The 20,842-nt window shown below is 44.6% G+C and overlaps 1 protein-coding gene across 1 annotated transcript in view; it reads left to right on the top strand.

The window, feature by feature from the left end:
* LOC120914298 (class I histocompatibility antigen, F10 alpha chain-like) overlaps nt 1–20,842 on the top strand; it is a 63,151-nt gene that overhangs the window by 11,770 nt on the left and 30,539 nt on the right. The window contains exons 3-6 of the mRNA XM_040324931.1: nt 3,741–4,019; nt 7,625–7,903; nt 14,228–14,344; nt 16,348–16,389. Coding sequence (XP_040180865.1) covers nt 3,741–4,019; nt 7,625–7,903; nt 14,228–14,344; nt 16,348–16,389 — 717 coding nt within the window. The remainder of the gene's footprint in view (nt 1–3,740; nt 4,020–7,624; nt 7,904–14,227; nt 14,345–16,347; nt 16,390–20,842) is intronic.

Genomic DNA, 20,842 nt, shown 5'->3' with positions numbered 1-20,842 from the left:
CTCCGGGGGGCGTTTAAAATGTAAATGAGGCGCGCTCCCGCGCCGGCCGTACTGCGCATGCGTGTGACGTAATTTTCCCGACGTGCAGCGCTCGAACGTAATTGACGCCGGGCTTTGTGGATTGCGATGGGACACTAAAGTTGCGACGGGTGAAAAAAAAAATACGCGCCGGGAAAACAAATGATTATAAAAAAAATGACAGCGTCGCTCAGCATGCATTCCTAAAAGGGAGAACTCCATGCCAATTTTCAAAGAAAAAACCGGCATGGGTTCCCCCCCCAGGAGCATACCAGGCCCTTAGGTCTGGTATGGGTTGTAAGGAGACCCCCCCCACGCCCGAAAAATCGACGTAGGGGGTCCCCCTACAATCCATACCAGACCCGTATGCAAAGCACGCTACCCGGCCGGTCAGGAAGGGAGTGGGGACGAGCGAGCGCCCCCCCCCCCCCCTCCTGAGCCGTGCCAGGCCGCATGCCCTCAACATGGGGGGGTTGGGTGCTCTGGGGCAGGGGGTCGCACTGCGGGCCCCCCCACCCCAGAGCACCCTGTCCCCATGTTGATGAGGACAGGACCTCTTCCCGACAACCCTTGCCGTTGGTTGTCGGGGTATGCGGGCGGGGGCTTATCGGAATCTGGGAGTCCCCTCAAATAAGGGGGCCCCCAGATACCGGCCCCCCACCCTAAGTGAATGGATATGGGGTACATCGTACCCCTACCCATTCAACTGGAGGCAAAAAGTTAAAGTTAATAAACACGACACAAGGGTTTTTAAAATAATTTATTAGTCTGCTCCGGAGGCCCCCCCTGTCTTCTTTATTAGCTCTAATACCAGGGGGGGCTTCTTCTTCCACTCTCCGGGGGTCTTCTCCGCTCTCCGGGGGGGGGGTTTCTTCTTCCGCTCTCCGGGGGGGGGGGTCTTCTCCGCTCTCCGGGGGTCTTCTTCTATCTTCGCCGCTCTCCGCTGTTGACTCGGCGCACCCCGGTTCTTCTGCAGCTGTCCGGTGCCTTCTTCTTCAGCGCTGGCTGCCTGCTATCTTCGTGTGTTAGCTCGATTTCAAACAGGCAGCCGGCGCGGTCTTCTGTGACGTCAGGTTCTTCTTCTCCCCTCTTCCGATGTTGACTCGTCGCCTCTTGACACTGCAATGATGGAAGCGCGCCTTGCATCCCATTTATATAGGCATCACCGTCCCATCATGCTCCGGCAGGTACCCACGTGGTGGGTGCACGTGGGTAGGCACCCACCACGTGGGTACCTGCCGGAGCATGATGGGACGGTGATGCCTATATAAATGGGATGCAAGGCGCGCTTCCATCATTGCAGTGACAAGAGGCGACGAGTCAACATCGGAAGAAGGGAAGAGAAGAACAGAAGAGAAGAACCTGACGTCACAGAAGACCGCGCTGGCTGCCTGCTAGTAATTGAGCTAACACACGAAGATAGCAGGCAGCCAGCGCTGAAGAAGAAGGCACCGGACAGCTGCAGAAGAACCGGGGTGCGCCGAGTCAACAGCGGAGAGCGGCGAAGATAGAAGAAGACCCCCAGAGAGCGGAGAAGACCCCCCCCCCGGAGAGCGGAAGAAGAAACCCCCCCCCCGGAGAGCGGAGAAGACCCCCGGAGAGTGGAAGAAGAAGCCCCCCCTGGTATTAGAGCTAATAAAGAAGACAGGGGGGGCCTCCGGAGCAGAATAATAAATTATTTTAAAAACCCTTGTGTCGTGTGTTTAATAACTTTAACTTTTTGCCTCCAGGTGAATGGGTAGGGGTACGATGTACCCCATATCCATTCACTTAGGGTGGGGGGCCGGTATCTGGGGGCCCCCTTATTTGAGGGGACTCCCAGATTCCGATAAGACCCCGCCCGCAGACCCCGACGACCAACGGCAAGGGTTGTCGGGAAGAGGTCCTGTCCTCATCAACATGGGGACAGGGTGCTCTGGGGTGGGGGGGCCCGCAGTGCGCCCCCCTGCCCCAGAGCACCCAACCCCCCCATGTTGAGGGCATGCGGCCTGGCACGGCTCAGGAGGGGGGGGGGGGCGCTCGCTCGTCCCCACTCCCATTCCTGACCGGCCGGGTAGCGTGCTTTGGATACGGGTCTGGTATGGATTGTAGGGGGACCCCTTACGTCGCTTTTTCGGCGTAGGGGGGGGTCTCCTTACAACCCATACCAGACCTAAGGGCCTGGTATGCTCCTGGGGGGGGAAACCCATGCCGGTTTTGAATTTAAAAATTGCCGTGGAGTTTTCCCTCAGGAATGCATACCAAATGCCGTCGCTTGAATGGGCCTTTACAATGTGTGACTAACTTTACACATTGTAAAACCAGCCCTAGTTTTGCGCAAGCAAATGGGAACTTACGCAGAAATCACAATGCTGAAAAGCTGATGAAAAGCGTTGTGGATCTGCTTAAGTCCTCATTTGCATACTCAAAGCTGCATTTCCATGAGAAATGCCCCCAGCGGCGGATGCGGTACTGCATCCTAAGATCTGACCGTGTAAGTGTCTTACACATGTCAGATCTTCTGCCTAACTTTGGAAAAAGCCTTTTGAGGATCGTTTCCAAAGTTAGGCACAGACTGAATAGCAGTTACGCCTGCGTATCTCTTTTGGGAATCAGGCCCACTGTGTGTTTGTTGACATGCGTCTGCCCTGTGTTCCGTGTATGCACCCTGTGTTCCGTGTATGCACCCTGTGTTCCGTGTATGCACCCTGTGTTCCGTGTATGCACCCTGTGTTCCGTGTATGCACCCTGTGTTCCGTGTATGCACCCTGTGTTCTGTATGTATTGTGTGTGTGTGTGTGTGTGTGTGTGCTCTGTGTATAGTGTGTTCGGTTATTGGGAGTCGTGACAGCAAAAGAATGAGCCGGTAAGGACCTGGAAGGGTTTGCACCCCCCATATATTTTTATCACCGGCCGCCATTCCCCTTAGATATACCCCAGCGATCTACAATGACTGCACTTCCAAGTGCACTTGTAGTGCAAAGTGGATTTGCCTTTCGTAAATAACCCCCACTGTCTATGTGTCAGGAAATCTATAGACCTTACCTACATACAGTGGACTCATCTGGGGGTCATATGACAGTCTCCAGACCAGGTGATGAAGACAAGGCTATGAGCACACAGGAATGATATATTCTTAGGGCTTTTTCATATAAGTAAGTGGCAGTTTCTACACCTCTCTGAATTGTGATCTGTGGTGAATCACTTTCCAGAGGCTAGCGGAGCAGCTGCAGTGCATGCATTCAAAAGGTGATACTGCCACTTTCTGAAATGTCCCTTACACATACCAGCAGGGCTTTTTTTCCACCACCTCTGGCTCAGACCCTTTGGTGCCTTCTCACTGCAATCACTTGTAAACACAGAAGTCCAGTTTCTGTGTTTACAAGGGACAGCTCTGCACTCTGTATGTAGTGCAAAGCCTCCTACTGTTTGTGAAATCTGACCACACCCACTATGTGATGTGATTTGGAGGGTGTGTGTGGGGGAGGTGTTTTGGGGGGTCGTGGTTGAGTTCCAGCACCTATTGTTTGAGGGAAAAAAGCCCTGCATACCATACATGTTTCACACTCTGTGGTCCTTAATACTGTGAGGTGACATCATTTTACTTATAATATTATTTTTAAATCTTGATTACTGTAATGATTTATCATCTTTATCATCATCACTACACCATCGTTCCTCATCACATATTACACACATCACTTCCTCTGATCCCGGGTCACATCTTCCTCTTCTGTCTGCAGGGATCCATATTGTACAGTTGATGTACGGCTGTGAGCTGAGAGATGACGGCACCACTGAGGGGTATATGCAGTTCATATATGATGGGAGAGAATTCATGTATCTGGACACACAGAATGGGATCTTTATCCCGAACATGAATGAGGCTCAGATCACCACACAGAGATGGAACAGTCCGGAGATGAGAGAAGGGGAGAGAAGGAAGAATTATGTGGAGAATATCTGTATAGAATGGCTGAAGAAACACATCAACAATGGGAGAGAAGATCTGGAGAAGAGAGGTGACTGTGTATACTGAATGTATATGTGTGTGTAGTGTAACGATGCGGGGTGATTATGCTCTAGTGGTGTATGCATTTTCAGGAACACCGGTCATTCCAGGCTGTGTTTTTAGGGGAGTGGCAGCCCAATTTTATATAAACAAAACAAACTTCACAGAAAATCTTCCCTCACAGGGGGTTCCACCATCGTTGTATAACAGAAATCTCAGCCTCCTGGCTCACTCACTCTTACTTAGGCTCGATTCACACCTATGCATGTCGCTTCTGAGCGTTTTTGCAGTGCTTTCTGTGTTTTTCGACATGCGTTTTTAACACGTTTTTACCGCTATTTTTCCGCAAATTGCATTTTTTTTGTTGGCAATTAATTTTGTTTTTACATTTCCTTTAACAACCAGCTATAAACAGTTTAAAAAAAATGCCAATCGTGGCAAAAACGCCTCAAAATCACGGTACTCGCGTTTTCGATGCGGGTCTATTATATTCTATTACATGCAAAACACTGCTTTTAGCGAGGGGGAAAAAAAGGCCCCAACCCTTTCCAAAAACGCAGAGGCACAAAAATGCATTGATGTGAACATGTTCCATAGGAACCCATGTTAAACAATTTCCCTACATTTCTACAAAATGCACCAAAAACCGCATTAGTGTGAATGGAGCCAAAGTCACAACTCCCTCCTGGAGCTTACTTGCTCAGCTTCGTACTGATTGGTCGCGGGTCACATCCGCCTCCTGTAGACATCCACACTCAGACTTCCATCTGCAGCCTTAAGCCTCGGATTTTCCGACAACAATTGTGTGATGGAAGGGTTTTGTCGGATAATCCAACTGTTTGTACGCTCCATCGGACAATTGTTGTCGGAATTTCCGACAACAAATGTTTTATAGCATGCTTTCAAATTTTCCGACAACAAATGTGTTCCGTAGGATTCTCCGATCGTGTGTACACAAGTCCGTCGGAAAAAAAATCCAAAGTACAAACGCGCATTCTCCGAACCAATGCTATCCATAGGTGCTAAAGAGCTGAAAAACAACGTAGTTTTGTGTATGTTGGCGGAAATTTTTCTGTCGTGTGTATGCAGAACAAGTTCACGGCCAACGCCCTTCGCACAAAATTCCACGGATTTGTCCGATGGAAATCTGATCGTGTGTATGAGGCTTTAGACTCCTAGAGACCACCTGTCTCTCTGTCGTGGAGCCGTCTCCACCTAAAAGCCCTCCCGACTCCTACACCAGGCCCCCTGCCTGTAGGGTGGAGATGTTCCCAAGTGTGAGCCCTGAGCTGTCTTCCTGAGAGGAATATAAACCCAGAACACAGGTGTGCAATCATCATGCCTGTCTTTGCAAAAAACAGGCTGAATGTGCCAATACACACTGTGACCTGGGGTCGCCTCTCCACAATATATATATTTATATTATCTCACAAAAGTAAGTACACCCCTCACATTTTCTATCTTTTCATGTGACAACACTGAAGAAATGACACTTTGCTACAATGTATAGTAGTGAGTGTACAGCTTGTATAACAGTGTCAATTTGCCCTCAAAATAACTCAACACACAACCATTAGACACAACGATTTTACTTTTTGATTTAATAAATATCACATTTTTCAATTTAGGCCGATGTGTATTCTGCTACATATTTTTGTTAAAAAAAAAATTCGCAATGAGCAGCACCAGGTGAGGAGGACAAAGACAAGTGTGTCTTGTCTACAGTCAAGCATGGTGGTAGGAATGTCATGGTCTGGGGCTGCATGAGTGCTGCCGGCACTGGGGGGCTACAGATCATTGAGGGGACCATGAATGCCAACATGTACTGTGACATACTGAAGCAGAGCACGATCCCCTCCCTTCAAGGACTGGGCCGCAGGGCAGTATTCCAACATGATAACGACCCCAAACACACCTCCAAGACAACCACTGCCTTGCTAAAGAAGCTGAGGGTAAAGGTGATGGACTGGCCAAGCATGTCTCCAGACCTAAACCCTATTGATCATCTGTGGGACGTCCTCAAATGGAAGGTGGAGGAGCGCAAGGTCTCCAACATCCACCAGCTCTGTGATGTCATCATGGAGGAGGGGAAGAGACTCTGGTGACCTCCATGCCCAAGAGGGTTAAGGCAGTGCTGGAAAATAATGGTGGCCACACAAAATGTTGACAATTTGGGCCCTAATTTTCACTTAGGGGTGTACTCACTTTTGTTGCCAGCGGTTTAGACATTAATGGCTGTGTGTTGAGTTATTTTGAGGGGACAGCAAATTTACACTGTTATACAAGCTGTACACTCACTACACAACATTGTAGCAAAGTGTCATTCCTTCAGTGTTGTCACATGAAAAGATAGAATAAAATATTTACAAAAATGTTAGATACTGTATATGTTTGTATAGTGTGTATGTGTGTGTGTGTATATAGTGTAGGATCTATACATTATATTGGACACTACACAGAAAAGTATTTTCTGTGTAGTGTGATAACATACAGGGGGGTTATTTACAAAAGGCAAATCCACTTTACACTACAAGTGAAAAGTGCACCTGAAATTGCACTGAAAATGCACTTGGAAGTGCAGTTGCTGTAGATCCGAGGGGGACATGCAAGGAAAATAAAAAAACAGCATTTTAGCTTGCACATGACTGGATGATAAAATCAGCAGAGCTTCCCCTCATTTCAGATCTACCCCTCAGATTTAAAGCAACTGCACTTCCAAGTGCACTTTCAGTGCAATTTCAAGTGCACTTTGCACTTTTAGTGCAAATTGGATTTGCCTTTCGTAAATAACCCCCACTGTTATGTACTCTACATAACATATTAAATGCGTATTACTAAAATGCAAGTGTTATAAATGGGCCAGGCAAGGGGTGGGCAGGAGAGGAGGCTGCCCTGGGTACTGTGGTATCATGTGAGATGGGGGTGGGGGCACCACAAGGAGGTTTCGGGAGGTGATTTGTATTTTGAGGGGGGATTTGGGGGGCGGCATGGGATAAGAATTGTTCTAGGAGAGGAGATTTGGGGAGGTGTGCTAGGTTGGGGGAAGAAGATTTGTGCTAGAAAAGGTAATATGGTGGGGAGAGGAATCATTTTTGGGGGGGGGGGCTGATTTGTGCTAGCAAGGATGATTGGGGATATTTGTGCTATGAGGGGAAATTTTGGGGGAGAATTTGTGCTAGGAGGGGGGGGGGGGGGGATTTGTGCTCAGAGGGAAAATGTTATGGGTAGAGGATTTTTACTTGGAGGAGGGAATATTTTTCAGGGAGGGAAAATTTGTGCTGGAGACACATGGGAATGAGAGGATTTGAGCTGGAGGGGCTGATACATAATGCTCATACATCTTGGGGGGGGGGGTGCACAATTTGACATGTTTGCCCTGGGCTTTAGATGACATTGTTCCGGCAATGGCCCTGGGGCTCCAGAACAAACTCTGCTACTTTGGAGCCATAGCTGGAAAACATAGAGAACTGCTGACATTACTATCACTGGGAATGACTGGGAGCTCATTTCTATATTCTGGAGATCATCATATATATCCAACATCATCTCACAGGAGGAACATGGATTACATTTGTCAGTAGATCACATATATTGTTTTTTCTCTCTCTCTCTCAGTGCCCCCAGAGGTGAAGGTGTGGGGTCATCGTCAGTCGGATGATGTGACCAGACTCCAGTGTCTGGTGTACGGGTTTCACCCCCGACCTGTGGATGTGAAGTGGGTGAGGAATGGGACAGACCATATTCCTTCATATGAAATGACTCCAATTCTCCCCCATCCTGATGGCACCTATCAGATCAGAGTCAGTGTGGAAGTGCCAACAAGGGAGGGAGACTCTTACTCCTGTCATGTGGATCACAGCAGTCTGGAGGATGAGACCCTCAGTGTGATATGGGGTGAGTATGGAGAACCTCTACTGTACATGTCACGTTATAAACAGGCTGTGTTTGTGTTAATGAACAATTGATAATAAGTATGCCAAGGGAAAAAGCATTCAGTGGAAAACAATTATGCCCCGTACACACACAATCTGAATTTCCGATGGAAAAAGTCAGACAGACTTTTTCCATCGGAAATTCCGACCGTGTGTATGCCCCATCGGAAATTCCGAGGAATTCCATCGAAGTTTAGATAGAGAACATGTTCTCTTTCACTCCAATGGAATTCCGATGTGATTTTGGTCCGACCGTGTGTACAGGGCTTTAGAGTTTGGGGCAGATGTTTCCAGCTCTATGACTAGCCAATGAACTGTTGATATTTGTGATTCAGTTACAATCTTTTGAGTCATTCCAGAAACCCCATGTCATTCAGACTCGGTAGCTACGCATTATGGCCCGGATTCACAAAGCACTTACGCCGACGTATCTCCAGATATGCCGCGTAAGTGTAAGTATGCGCCGTTGTATATGCGCCGTGCCCATAAACTGAGATACGCCTGAAAATAGGCTTCATCCGACCGACGTAACTTTCCTACGCTGTCGTATCGTGGGCACATATTTATGCTGGGCGCATTTGCCATTGATTTTCTATGCACATATGCAAATGAGGGAGATACGCCGATTCACGAACGTAGTTGCGCCCAGCGCATAATAAACGCGGTTTGCGTAAGTCATACGTCCGGCTTAAGGTTATTCCCCATATAGGAGGCGCAACTCATGCAAAGGTATGGACCAGGGAACACAAGCCATCGTATCTTTTGTCGTTTACATTGTACGTGAATATGACTAGGCGTAGGTTACGTTCACGTCGTAGGCAGTGATTCGACGTATCTTAGGCAGTTGTTTCGACGTGATTCTGAGCATGCGCACTGGGATGTGGCCATGGGACAGCGCATGCGCCGTTCATTTTAAGTACTTCTATTGCGCTTGGCCCATCATTTGCATGGGGTCACGCCTCATTAGCATGGCTCACGCCCACTTCCACCTACGCTGGCTTACGCCGAGGAAACCCAGTGTATCTTTAACAGCGAGTGGGAGCAAGTGCTTTGTGAATCCAGTGCTTGCCTCTGTGCGCTGCGCCGGCGTAGCCTAAAAGAGATACTCTACGGCGGCATAAATATGCGCCGATGTATGTGAATCCGGGCCTATGTGTTGTAGTAATTATCAATGATCCTTATCTGATAATAAAAATCAATATATTGTCTCTGATACTTTAATCATTATAGTGAGTATTTCATGTTCTGTTCTATAATGTCACCAATGGGCTACGTATTCTTTGTCATGCAACTATACATTTAAAGAGTTGGTTCATCCAAAACTGATGTTTACGAATGTTAAGAGATAAATGGACAATGATGCGTTACATTTCCTTGGTGCTTATGATCACCTATGACAAATGATATTTCCACTGACTTTTATAAATCACTAGCTGAATACCCGGCGTTGCCCGGTCTTCCTATCTTAACCTTTTGGGGAGGAAAATCATAGTAATATAAATATACCCATCTTTTATATAAGGGTGTAGGTAAGGGTTAATTTAACTGTCATATATTTTTATTTGGCATATAAGTAATATGTGTACCAGGTATTATTGAAATATCTCCAGGCGTACAGAAGTTATGTGGGAACATACATTTCCCATTGATTTGCATGGGACTTTAAACAAAAACCCCGACCCTCACAAATGGGGGTAGTTAAGGGATAAATTAACTTTCCTATAGTTTAAGTGGACATATAAGTAACATGTGACCAAGTGTTATCGAAATATCTACAGCCGTTTGGAAGTTATGAAGTAACATGTATTTCCCATAGAGTTGAATGGGACTTTAAAGAAAAACCCCGACCATGGCAAATGGGGGTGGGTAAGGGTTAAACCACGTATCCTATGTTTGTTGCTGACATATAAGTAACATGTGTGCCAAGTTTCATGTTAATATCTTTAGCCGTTTGGACGTGATGCTGGAACATACATACATACATACATACATACATACATACATACATACACACACACACACGTTGAGTTTTATATATATAGATTTGTAGCTTTCTAACACAGACATCAATGTGTCCAAGGCTGGGTTCACACTGGTACGACAAACGCTCCTACATTGGGAGCACATGTTGTATTACGTGTATAAATCAATGGTTCCCTATGAGAGCCATCTTAACTGGTCCGATGCAAGTCGGTCCGACATTGAAAAAGGTTCCTGCACTACTTTGGTCCGACTTTGATCCTACTTCAGCTCATTGAATATCATTAAATTCAGATCAAATTTGGATCATCGTCTTAACTGATACGACTTTGGCATGTGACATGTGCCCTGATGATCTTGAAGGGAAAACTCCATGCCAAAAATTTAAAATTAAACTGCATAGGGTTCCCATTCCAAGACCATACCAGACCCTTTAGTCTGGTATGGATTTTAATAGGCACTCCCATGCCAAAAAAACAGCATTAGGTCACCCACCAAAATTCATACCAGACCCTTATGCGAGCACGCAGTCCGGCGGGACAGGAAAGGGGGTGGGGATGAGCGAGTGCCCCCTTCTGAACCATACCAGGCCACAGCCATACCAGGCCACATGCCCTCAACATGGGGAGGGGGTGGGTGCTTTGGGGCAGTACCACCCACCGCACTGTGTACCCATGCACCGTGTACCCATGTTGATGGGGACAAGGGCCTCTTCCCAACAACCGTGGCCACTGGTTGTCGGGGTCTGCAGGCTTCTTCTCCCTTCATTGATGACTTCCTCCGCCGCCAGTTCTCCTCTCTCTGCTGATGTCTTCTTCCTCTGCCGGTTCTCCTCTCCCTCTGTCGGTTCTCCTCTCTCCGCTGTCTTCTCCCTCTGTTCTTCCTCCAATGCTCTCCTGATGCTGGCTCTTGCTCTAATGCTAGGGCCGCTGTGTGCCATTACTTATATAAGTAATGGCACACAGCGGCCCTAGCATTAGAGCAAGAGCAATGGTGCATGGCCACCCGGTGATGTCATCCAGAGGCCCCACACCCCTTGTGACATCACTGCCCATGCCATGTTGAGGGCATGTGGCCTGGTATGGTCCAGGAGGGGGTGCTTTCTCATCCCCACCCCCTTTCCTGACCTGCCGGCTGCATGCTCGGATAAATGTCTGGTATGGATTTTGAGGTCACAACGTTTTTTTGGTGTGGGGGTTCCCCTTAAATTCCATACCAGACCGTATTTTATTTTTTATTTTGGCGTGGCGTTTCCCCTCAAGATTCATACCAGACACAACGGGCCTGGTATTGTCGGAATCAAAGTCGGATCCCCGTTCATTGAAGTCGGACTTCAAATCGCAGGGCAAATTCGGATCCACAGTCGTATGTCGTGTCGTACCAGTGTGAACCCAGCCTAAAGCCAGATGGATTGCAATTTGCCTGGTTCAGCAGGTACCTGCTGAATTTCGATCCATCTATGGACAGGCTGGTTGTACTGAAGTTGATCTATCAATTGACTTCAGTATAACCAGCCTGGTAGCCTGTTTGTTTGTTTTATATGCGATCACTGATGGTGGCTGATCACTTGACTGAAGGAAAGAAAATTAAAAAATATATGTCCAGCCGTAGAATGACGGGAGACTCCTCTATACAGGATGATTTCACCTCCGTACATCCTGAGTTTACAGTTTGTACATGAAGCCAGAATTCATTAGGGCAGACAGTGGGGTTGATTTACTAAAATTGTGCAAAATCTGAGCGCAGCACTGCATAGAAACCAATCAGCTTCCAGGTTTTTTGTCAAAGCTTAATTAAACAAGCTGAAGTTAGAAGCTGATTGGCTGCCATGCAGATGATTGTCGCTATAGGAGTCTGTAGTGTGCCTTGGTTTACTCCCCGTGTGACATCACACAGTCATAAGGGGAGAATCAGGAAGCTGGGAATGAATGCCCAGTCTTGTGAGTCTGCAATGCTGTCCTGTAGACATAGGAACTCTCATACACGGCATGCTGTGGATGTGGAGATGGCACACACAGTGTACCATGAATTACTGGATGGGAAGCGCATTCACAAGTGACGTAATCAAACTTTACGAGACAGATTGCAAGCAGATGAAACAAGTAAGAAGAATTTCACAGGCAGCGATTAATAGGTTTATTTATGAGGAATGCAATGTGCTGAAATTGCTTTTGGACAGTTTACAAACTCTTTAAGGATTTTAATTGAATCAAAGCTCAGCTGATCTTCAGTTTATAACAGTTACACAAAATATTGTCAGTTGCAATCATTACCATAATGTTATTACTGTACTGTTAGTAGATTTAAAGTGGTTGTAAACCCTTCCATATACTCAGTGAAGAGATTAGCCTCGGGTGATACAGAGGTGAAACAAATCCTTCTACATAAGTTGTATCTGTTTTCTGTTATCTTCTCCTTTCCTCATCTGTTTAAAGTCCCGAATTTATAAAGCTTGTCTGTCTTTTTATAAAAGGGGGGGGGGGAGCGAAGAACTGAAGTTACACACTGGAGAGCTGATTGGATGCAAGAGACACACTCCCTTCACACAGGAACAGAGCTGAGGCTGTCAATCATAGGCTGTGTGCTGAAGCTCCCTCCCCTGTTGTCTTTTTTCTTTTGGTGTCAGGAAAATGTGTCAGAAGGGACTTGGTGCGCTCAAAGGGGTTGCAAACCTTAATGCGTGAAAAAACACGAAGGTAAAAAAACACCTTGCAGTGTCCGGCCCCCCCATATTACTTACCTGAGGCCCGAATTTCCGTGGGCACGATTCTGCCATTGCTCTCTCCATGGGTTCTCAGCTCTTCATTGGATAGAGTGATAGCAGTGCAGCCATTGGCTCCTGCTGCTGTCAATCGAATCCAATGACGCAGGCACCAGGGGGGCGGTGCCGAGTCCGGCTATGGACGCCGAATGCTGGACACGGGAGCGCGCCCGCAAGATAACCCCCTCTGGGAAGCGCTCTCCTAAGGGGGTTATCGGATGTGGAAAGGAGCCAAGAGAGCCGCCGGGGAACCCCAGAAGAGCATGTTCTGGGTTGAAAACGACCTGCACAGTGGAGGTAAGTATGATATGTTTGTTGTGTTTTTTTTTTTTTTTTTTTTTTAATCAAACCTATATTATCACTTTAATTGAGACAAGTACATACTATACAGGGATATATACGTTATTCATATTTCAGGTCTGGTTTGCAACTACTTTAATTTGGCTCCTTGAAGTCTTTTCCATTCAATTTAGCCCATTGTTTCATTTGATATTCCAGCCATACAACAGAGTATGACACACTGAGAATCCCATTAGTAGCTGTTTTACCCCTACTATTGTTTTGTGATATTTATTGTTGTGCCTCATAATTTCTGGAAATTTTCCAACAACAAATACACCAACAACAGACATTGACAAGGTGTCTTGTGTTCTAGTCCATCTATTGTACACCTGAAAAAAGTCCAACATCTACATGGTCTTTGAGTTACTCGAATCCAACCAACTGGTACTGACCAACATTAGTGTTTTAAAGTCCTATTCTAATAACCATGTTAAAATTCAAATCACATATAGAGATGGAGCTGATTCTCTTTTTATGGAGTATCATTGATTATTCAGCTAGCAGTGGTTGGCCACAGGGCTTGGGTTTCTTTTTCCTGATTGTTGGGTATTGAGGGGGGTTCATAACCAATGGAGCTCGGAACCCAGCACAGGAATCTCTTTGTAATCATGAACAACATATACTGTATAAAGATCTGGTAAGTTATTCAACCTGCTGACTTGGAAAAGTGAAATATGCATTTGATCGGTCTTGCTTTTTATAGAAAATCACCCCTCTGTTGCCCCGTACAGACGACCGGGTTTTCCGACGGGAAAACTGCCAGAATCGGCTGGCAAAAAAAGAGAACCAGCTCTCTTTTTTCCCGTCAGGATTCCCGGCTGACTTTTTCCCAGCGGAAAATGGCAGTTTTTTGGCCGTTTTCCTGTGGGGAAAAACTTAGATGTAGCATACACACGGTCGAGATTCCCTAGGAAAAGCTCTAATCTTAGTTTTCCCAACGGGAAAACCGAACGTGTGTACGGGGGAAAAGTAGAGAACAGGTTCTCGGGTTTTCCCCTCTGGATTTTTTGCCGTCGGGAATCCTGGTCGTGTGTACAGGCCATGTGTGTTATAGGAAGAAGTCTGCCTGTAGATTTTTATGTAGAATATTCATTTATGGAACCCTGTGAGAATAGTAATGTGCTTCCATGTAATCAGATGAAGTTGGGGCTACATTGAGAAAATTCTCAGAACTTACATGTCATGTTTGTGTTTCCCCCTCAGATCCCAATGCAAACTCTAAGGACAATATGCCTATAATTATCAGTGTTGTTGCTGTTGCTGTAATGCTCATTTTCGTTTCTGTTATTGGATTCCTTGTATACCGGAGGAAACTTTCAGGTGAGCTGATTCCCACATGTTACCAGAACTCTATTCACCATATATGAGAACTAGACATCAGTCTGGCACAGACTCATCAGTTGAAAGCAAATACAGTAAATCATTTCTCTACTGAGTAAAAAAAAAAAAGGGGGGCTATTTATGAAGGCTTTATAGGACACCCATTTAACAATTTTTCAGTATATTTTTACAGACTATAAACATACAGGCTATGGTGAGGAGGGACTAAAGTCCAGGGATATGCAATTGGCAAACCTCCAGCTGTTGCAGAACTAAAAGTCCCATGAGGCATAGCAAGACTGACAGCCACAAGCATGACACCCAGAGGCAGAGGCATGATGGGACTTGTAGTTTTGTAACAGCTGGAGATCCGCTAATTGCATATCCCTGGTCTAAAGGAATCAAAAAGTCCTCCTAGGGAATATGGATTTGTCAGTTTTCCCTGTATCTTGTTTTGTTTTTATATAAATAGACAAATAGCACTCACATTGCCACCATTCGTAAATAATGCAGTAAAGAAAAAGGAAAAAAAATAGGGGTATTGGCCCTAATAGTTTTTTCAGTGGCACAGTAAACAATATAGATGTGTAAAAAGTATATATAAATGTTTAATAAAGAAAAAGAGAACAACATATATGACATTGGATACAAGAACAATACAAGAATTAAAAATCATACATATGAATACATATAAAAGATGAGAACCCGAATGCATCAATGCGTTTCACCTTGGGGCTTCTTCAGGATGCAAATTCAGGAAAACAGTAATTGTAGAAGCAAGAAAGGGATCTCACTCTCACAAATTCAATTCTTGGTTAGCATATAGCCAACACAGACATCCAATAGAGGAGAGAGTACGAGCCACGCAAAGAAGGTGCAATGCTGGACGAAGCAAAAATGGGGAAACAAGCTGTAATTTCCAAGTAAACGGTATATATGACTTCAAAAGTCGCATATGGAGAAAATGGATATAAGAAGAATGTCTTCCTTTTCAACCGACAAGCCCAAATGTCAGCTGAAAAGGAAGAAATTCTAAACATTTATATATATTTTTTACACATCTCTATTGTTTACTGTCCCGCTGAAAGTCTGATTAGGGCCAATACCCCTATTTTTGTCTTTACTGTTTTGTTATTATATCTTTGTATAAATAAAGATTTTCCAAAAAATGAACACAGTAAATCCTTAGAACATTCTCATTCCATCATGTAAAATTATTATTTCTCATTATGAGACAGAATCCAGAAAATCATTCTTTTATGACCCATCAGCCAGATGTACATATAGAACTGTTGGTGTATAGTTCAGTTATAGGCTAATATAATAGAGCCATTTATTCCAAACTGCACACATCATAAGTGCAGTGCATGGAGACCATGGCTTTTTTGGAGTTCGGTTTGGGACCCAACAAGACAATCTCACACTTTGGAATAAATGGCACTATTATATTATGCCAAGCTCTCTGTTAGGACAGATTGAGGTCTATTGTGACAACTTGTATAGAGGAAATCTTCATTACAAAGCAGCCATGTCCATCCATATTTGGGGCTATGGATGGTGGATGAAAGGTGAACACTTTTCAGAGTAAAGTGAACTTGAGTAGTAATGGCTAGAATCCATAGATTGTAATAAAGTGTAAGATCACCTGAACCCTATATAGAGGTATTGTCATTTTCCCCACATGAAAATACTTGCAGTCAACTTTTGGGTGGAGAAACAAGGCTGGATTTGGGATATCATTCATATTAGAGGATGTAGTTGGCACGGGCAATGTAGGGTAAGGTATGGATGGACATTAGAACTGCAATATATGACATGCGTGTCAACTCACCTGGGAAACTCGTGAGTTAACTGACTCATACTAACACTGTAAGCATTAAATGGAGATAACATTTATTGTCAGAATTAGCTGAAGAGAATAACCTCACTGACTTTTATTTTATTTATTAAGAGAACAAATAATTTCCTGGTTCTGGTCCCTAATCTATTTATCTCTATTTCAGGCAAGAGGCTTGCTAATCCTAACATTTATGTACCAGCTCCCAGTAAGTAACATTATGTGTTTTATCATGTGATGTTAATGATATATAGAAATGATTTGAATTGACCTGATAGGTTTGGTACAGAGCCGTAGTTGTCAAATGAGGTTTAGTGGACCTCCGCTCCAGTCCCAACATCACCAAAGGGCCTCACATAGGGGTTGATTCACTAAAGGCAAATAGACTGTGCACTTTGCAATTTGCAGTTGCTCCAGAGCTTAACCCCCTGGCGGTATTCCCGAGTCTGACTCGGGGTGAGATTTTTGTGCTGCGATCGGTAACCCAGAGTCAGACTCGGGCTTGCCTCGCAGCATCCATATGCTTGGTTTACTTACCTTGTCCCTGGATCCAGCGATGCCACCGCGCTGTGTGAGCGAGCGGGACCTCGCTCGATTCACACAGTGTCCTCCTGTGCCGCCGATCTCCATTCCCTGCGACGTTACGACGCACGGGAGCAGAGAACGGCGCCAAATTCAAAAAGGTAAACAAACGCCTTACATACAGTATACTGTAATCTTATAGATTACAGTACTGTATGTAAAAAAACACACACCCCATTTGTCCCTAGTGGTCTGCCCAGTGTTCTACATGTACTTTTAGATAATAAAAACGGTTCTTTCTCCCTGCAAACTGTAGATTGTCCATAGCAACCAAAGGTGTCTCTTTATGTCAAAAATGGTTTTAGAGCAGCTAGAAAACAGCGATAATAAATTATAATCACTTGCAGAATTGTGCGATAGCGATTTGTGGGGAAATTCGTCATAAAAAAATAATAATGACAGCGACAATTCTGCAACTGAGCAAATTTCAGTGATTTTGAGTTGATTACATTATTGAATAATTTTTATTAGAATTATATTATTATTTGTTATAATTATTTATTATATTATAATTTATAATTTTGTTTTAAAAAAAATGTCATACCCGGGATGCCTATTAGACTCTGGTTTGGTCAGATTTAACCACTTTAGCCCCGGGCCTGTTTTTCAGAGTCGGTGTTTACGAGACAAAACCATTTTTTTTGCTAGAAAATTACTTAAAACCCCCAAACATTATATATATTTTTTCTAACACCCTAGAGAATAAAATGGCAGTCATTGCAATACTTTTTGTCACACCGTATTTGCGCAGCGGTCTTACAAGCGCACTTTTTTTGGAAAAAATTCACTTTTTTAAATTTAAAAATAAGACAACAATAAATTTGGCCCAATTTTTTTATATATTGTGAAAGATAATGTTACGCCGAGTAAAATGATACCCAACATGTCACGCTTAAAAATTGCGCCCGCTCGTGGCATGGCGTCAAACTTTTACCCTTAAAAATCTTGATAGGCGACGTTTAAAAAATTCTACAGGTTGCATTTTTTGAGTTACAGAGTAGGCCTAAGGCTAAAATTATTGCTCTCGCTCTAACGATCGCTGCGATACCTCACTTGTGTGGTTTGAATACCGTTTTCATATGCGGGCGCTACTCGCGTATACGTCCGCTTCTACGCGCGAGCTCGACGGGGCGCTTTAAAAAATTTTTTTGGGGGTTTTCGCAATTAGATTTTTTTTTATTTTACAATTTTTAACACTGAAAAAAAAAAAAAAAATTATCACTTTTATTCCTATTACAAGGAATGTAAACATCCCTTGTAGTAGAAAAAAGCATGACAGGTCCTCTTAAATATGAGATCTGGGGTCAAAAAGACCTCAGATCTCATATTTAGGCTTAAATGCAAAAAGAAAGAACAAATTTGGAAATGTCATTTTTTCAAATGACAAAAAAAAAAAATGTTTCTTTAAGAGGCTGGGCGGGACTGACGTTTTGACGTCACTTCCGCCCAGCAGAGCTATGTGGACGGGCGAAGGAGATTTTTCCTTCAGTCTCGTCCCCGCTCAGCTAGCGAACGGTCGCGATCCCCTCCGCCGCTACCGACGGCTACGGTAAGCGGCGGAGGGCGCGGGAGGGGGGGGGCCCTCTCCCGCCACCGATAACGGCGATCTCGCTGCGAATCCGCCGCGTAGACCGCCATTATCATTTACACGGCCGCCCACAGAAGAGATGAATATCTCGATTGTGGCAGCAGCTGCTGCCGTTACCGAGATATTCATCTTTAAAGTGAGGACGTATAACGACGGTGGGCGGTCGGCAAGTAGTTAAGTGCGTTATTCCTAAGAATTACAGACCTACAGTATAAAACGCCAAATTTCCTTGCAAATAATGGTACCGCTTTCAGCACCTTTTTTCGGAAAGAGTCATACCGCCAGGGAGGTTAAAGTGGATGTAAACCCTCACATATACCTAGTAAAGTGAACAGCCTCAGATGACGCACAAGGATGAAACAAATCCTTCTACATAAGTTTTATTTGTATATCTGCTGTCTTCAGCTTTATATACTGTTTAGAAAGTGAACATTATGTTAGAATTTTTTCTTCCTGTTTCAGCAGTGGGAGTGGGGTCTTGGCATACACTGTGTGACAGCTGATTGGAGGAATGGCACACCCCCCCCTCTCCTTCCACATAAGCAAAGGAACAAAGATACATGCTGTGAATAGACAAACTCTCTGCTAATCTGTCTCCAAGTTCCCTCCCAACACAAATTTTCGGCTGCTTTTATCTCCTGTGTCAGAGAACTTGTCAAAAGTTTTCATGCTGATAACAGAGGAACGGAGTAGCAAAAAGACACAGGACTTCGGGCTTTGGGGAGAGAAGTAAACACTACAGATAGATGTGCCCAGGTCACATTTCATGAATGGGGTTTACATCCACTTTAATTAATAAATGTGGTAAAGCTTCACTTTGTAAAGAATACCCAATCACGTGCTAGAAAGATAACCAAATAGCAGTTTTGCCTGCAGGTGATTGGATGGTGGAAGTCAGCAGAGCTTTACCTCCATTACTAAGCGCTGAAGCAAGGGAACAGTCTATGTGCCTTTAGTAATTCAACCCCAAATGTTTATATAATACTACAGAAGATTATGTGTGGACATTCTGTACCACAGCAGCTGTCAGACTGTGAACATGCTATAGGTATGGTTGGAGATTGGAGGAATGGTGCAGGGGGCAATCGGCGTCTGGGAACTTGTTATAAAACACTGTTGGAGATCACTGCCATTGCAGTTCCTTCACAAATCATTGCACCCACAACCAACTGCTGAGGTAGGAGGGTCATGCAACAAATGCCAAAGGGCTCAATTTGGCCCTCAGCCTGCAGATTGGGCACCAGGGGTATAGAGACTGTTAAGCTGCGTACACACGGACGGTTTTCCCGTCAGGAAAACTGTGAGGAGAGCTTTTGGCTGGAAATCCTGGCCATGTGTTTTTCCAACGGGAAAATTGCCCAAAACTGCCGTACAAAAAAGAGAACCAGCTCTCTTTTTTTTTTTTCCCACCGGGAAAACCGGCGGACTTTTGCCCGGCGTTTTTTGGCAGTTTTCCAATGGGAAAAACTGCGATGGAGCATACACACGGCCGGGATTCCCAACCAAAGCTCCATCGCAGTTTTCCTGTCGGGAAAACCTCTCGTGTGTAGGGGGAAAGACTTACCGAGCAGGTTCTCGCCTTTCCCCTCGGGATTTATGACGGGAACTTTTCCCATCTGAAATCCTGCACGTGTGTATGGGGCATTACTCTTGTAAAGAGTCTATTATGTTGTCAGTATCAGCTTTATTGGCTGAGTATGTACAGAAAAGATTTGTCTTTGGTCTAAGGTTTAGAACAGGGGTGTCCAACCTTTTTGACCTTCCTGGGCCATATTGGAAGAAGAGGAATGGTCAGGGGCCGGACATAAAATGCATAAACAATATGGAGAGCTGAGGAGACTTGAAAAGTTTTTAGTTAGGACTGCAGATCGCAGAGCACCTTGTCACTGGCTCGGCAGCTTACTCATGTACTTGCAAATGCGTGCAACCAATCCTCTGCTTTTAACATATACAGTTAGACAGTTGAATTTGGCTTGCTGTTTGGGTGGCAAGTATGAGCCTGGTTATAAACATTTACTATTTTACTTATACTACTGTTTGTTTAAAAACGCATCTCATTTAAAGTCCCAAAAACCCCCCCTTTTTTTTTATTCTGGGCCATATTGGAAGAAGAGGAATGGTCTTGGGCCGCACATAAAATACACAAACAATAAGGAGAGCTGAGGAGCGGAAAAAGTCGGGCAGATCACCAGTTAACAATCACTGCTATAGATTATGTATCTGAGTAATAAAATGTCATAAAAAAAGAAAATGAAAAATTATTATAAAAGTAAAAAAGGGGAATATAAAACTAGTGTGATATTTAATACGGTTTTTGATAAATGAACACATCAATATCTGGTTGGATGGATGGAGTAACCATTCTCAATGAATTCTCAAGGTGTTCATCAGATATTTTGGTTATAATTTTGCCCTTTGTGTGCCTCATCCTTGAAAATAGTTGCTCACATTTATAGGTGGAAAAATATAGGTTGTACTAACTATAGTCAAT

This window comes from Rana temporaria, chromosome 9, assembly GCF_905171775.1.
Source record: "Rana temporaria chromosome 9, aRanTem1.1, whole genome shotgun sequence".
Taxonomy (NCBI): domain Eukaryota; kingdom Metazoa; phylum Chordata; class Amphibia; order Anura; family Ranidae; genus Rana; species Rana temporaria.
Note: the sequence above shows the minus strand (reverse complement) of the source record. Positions and strands in the feature narration are given on the sequence as shown.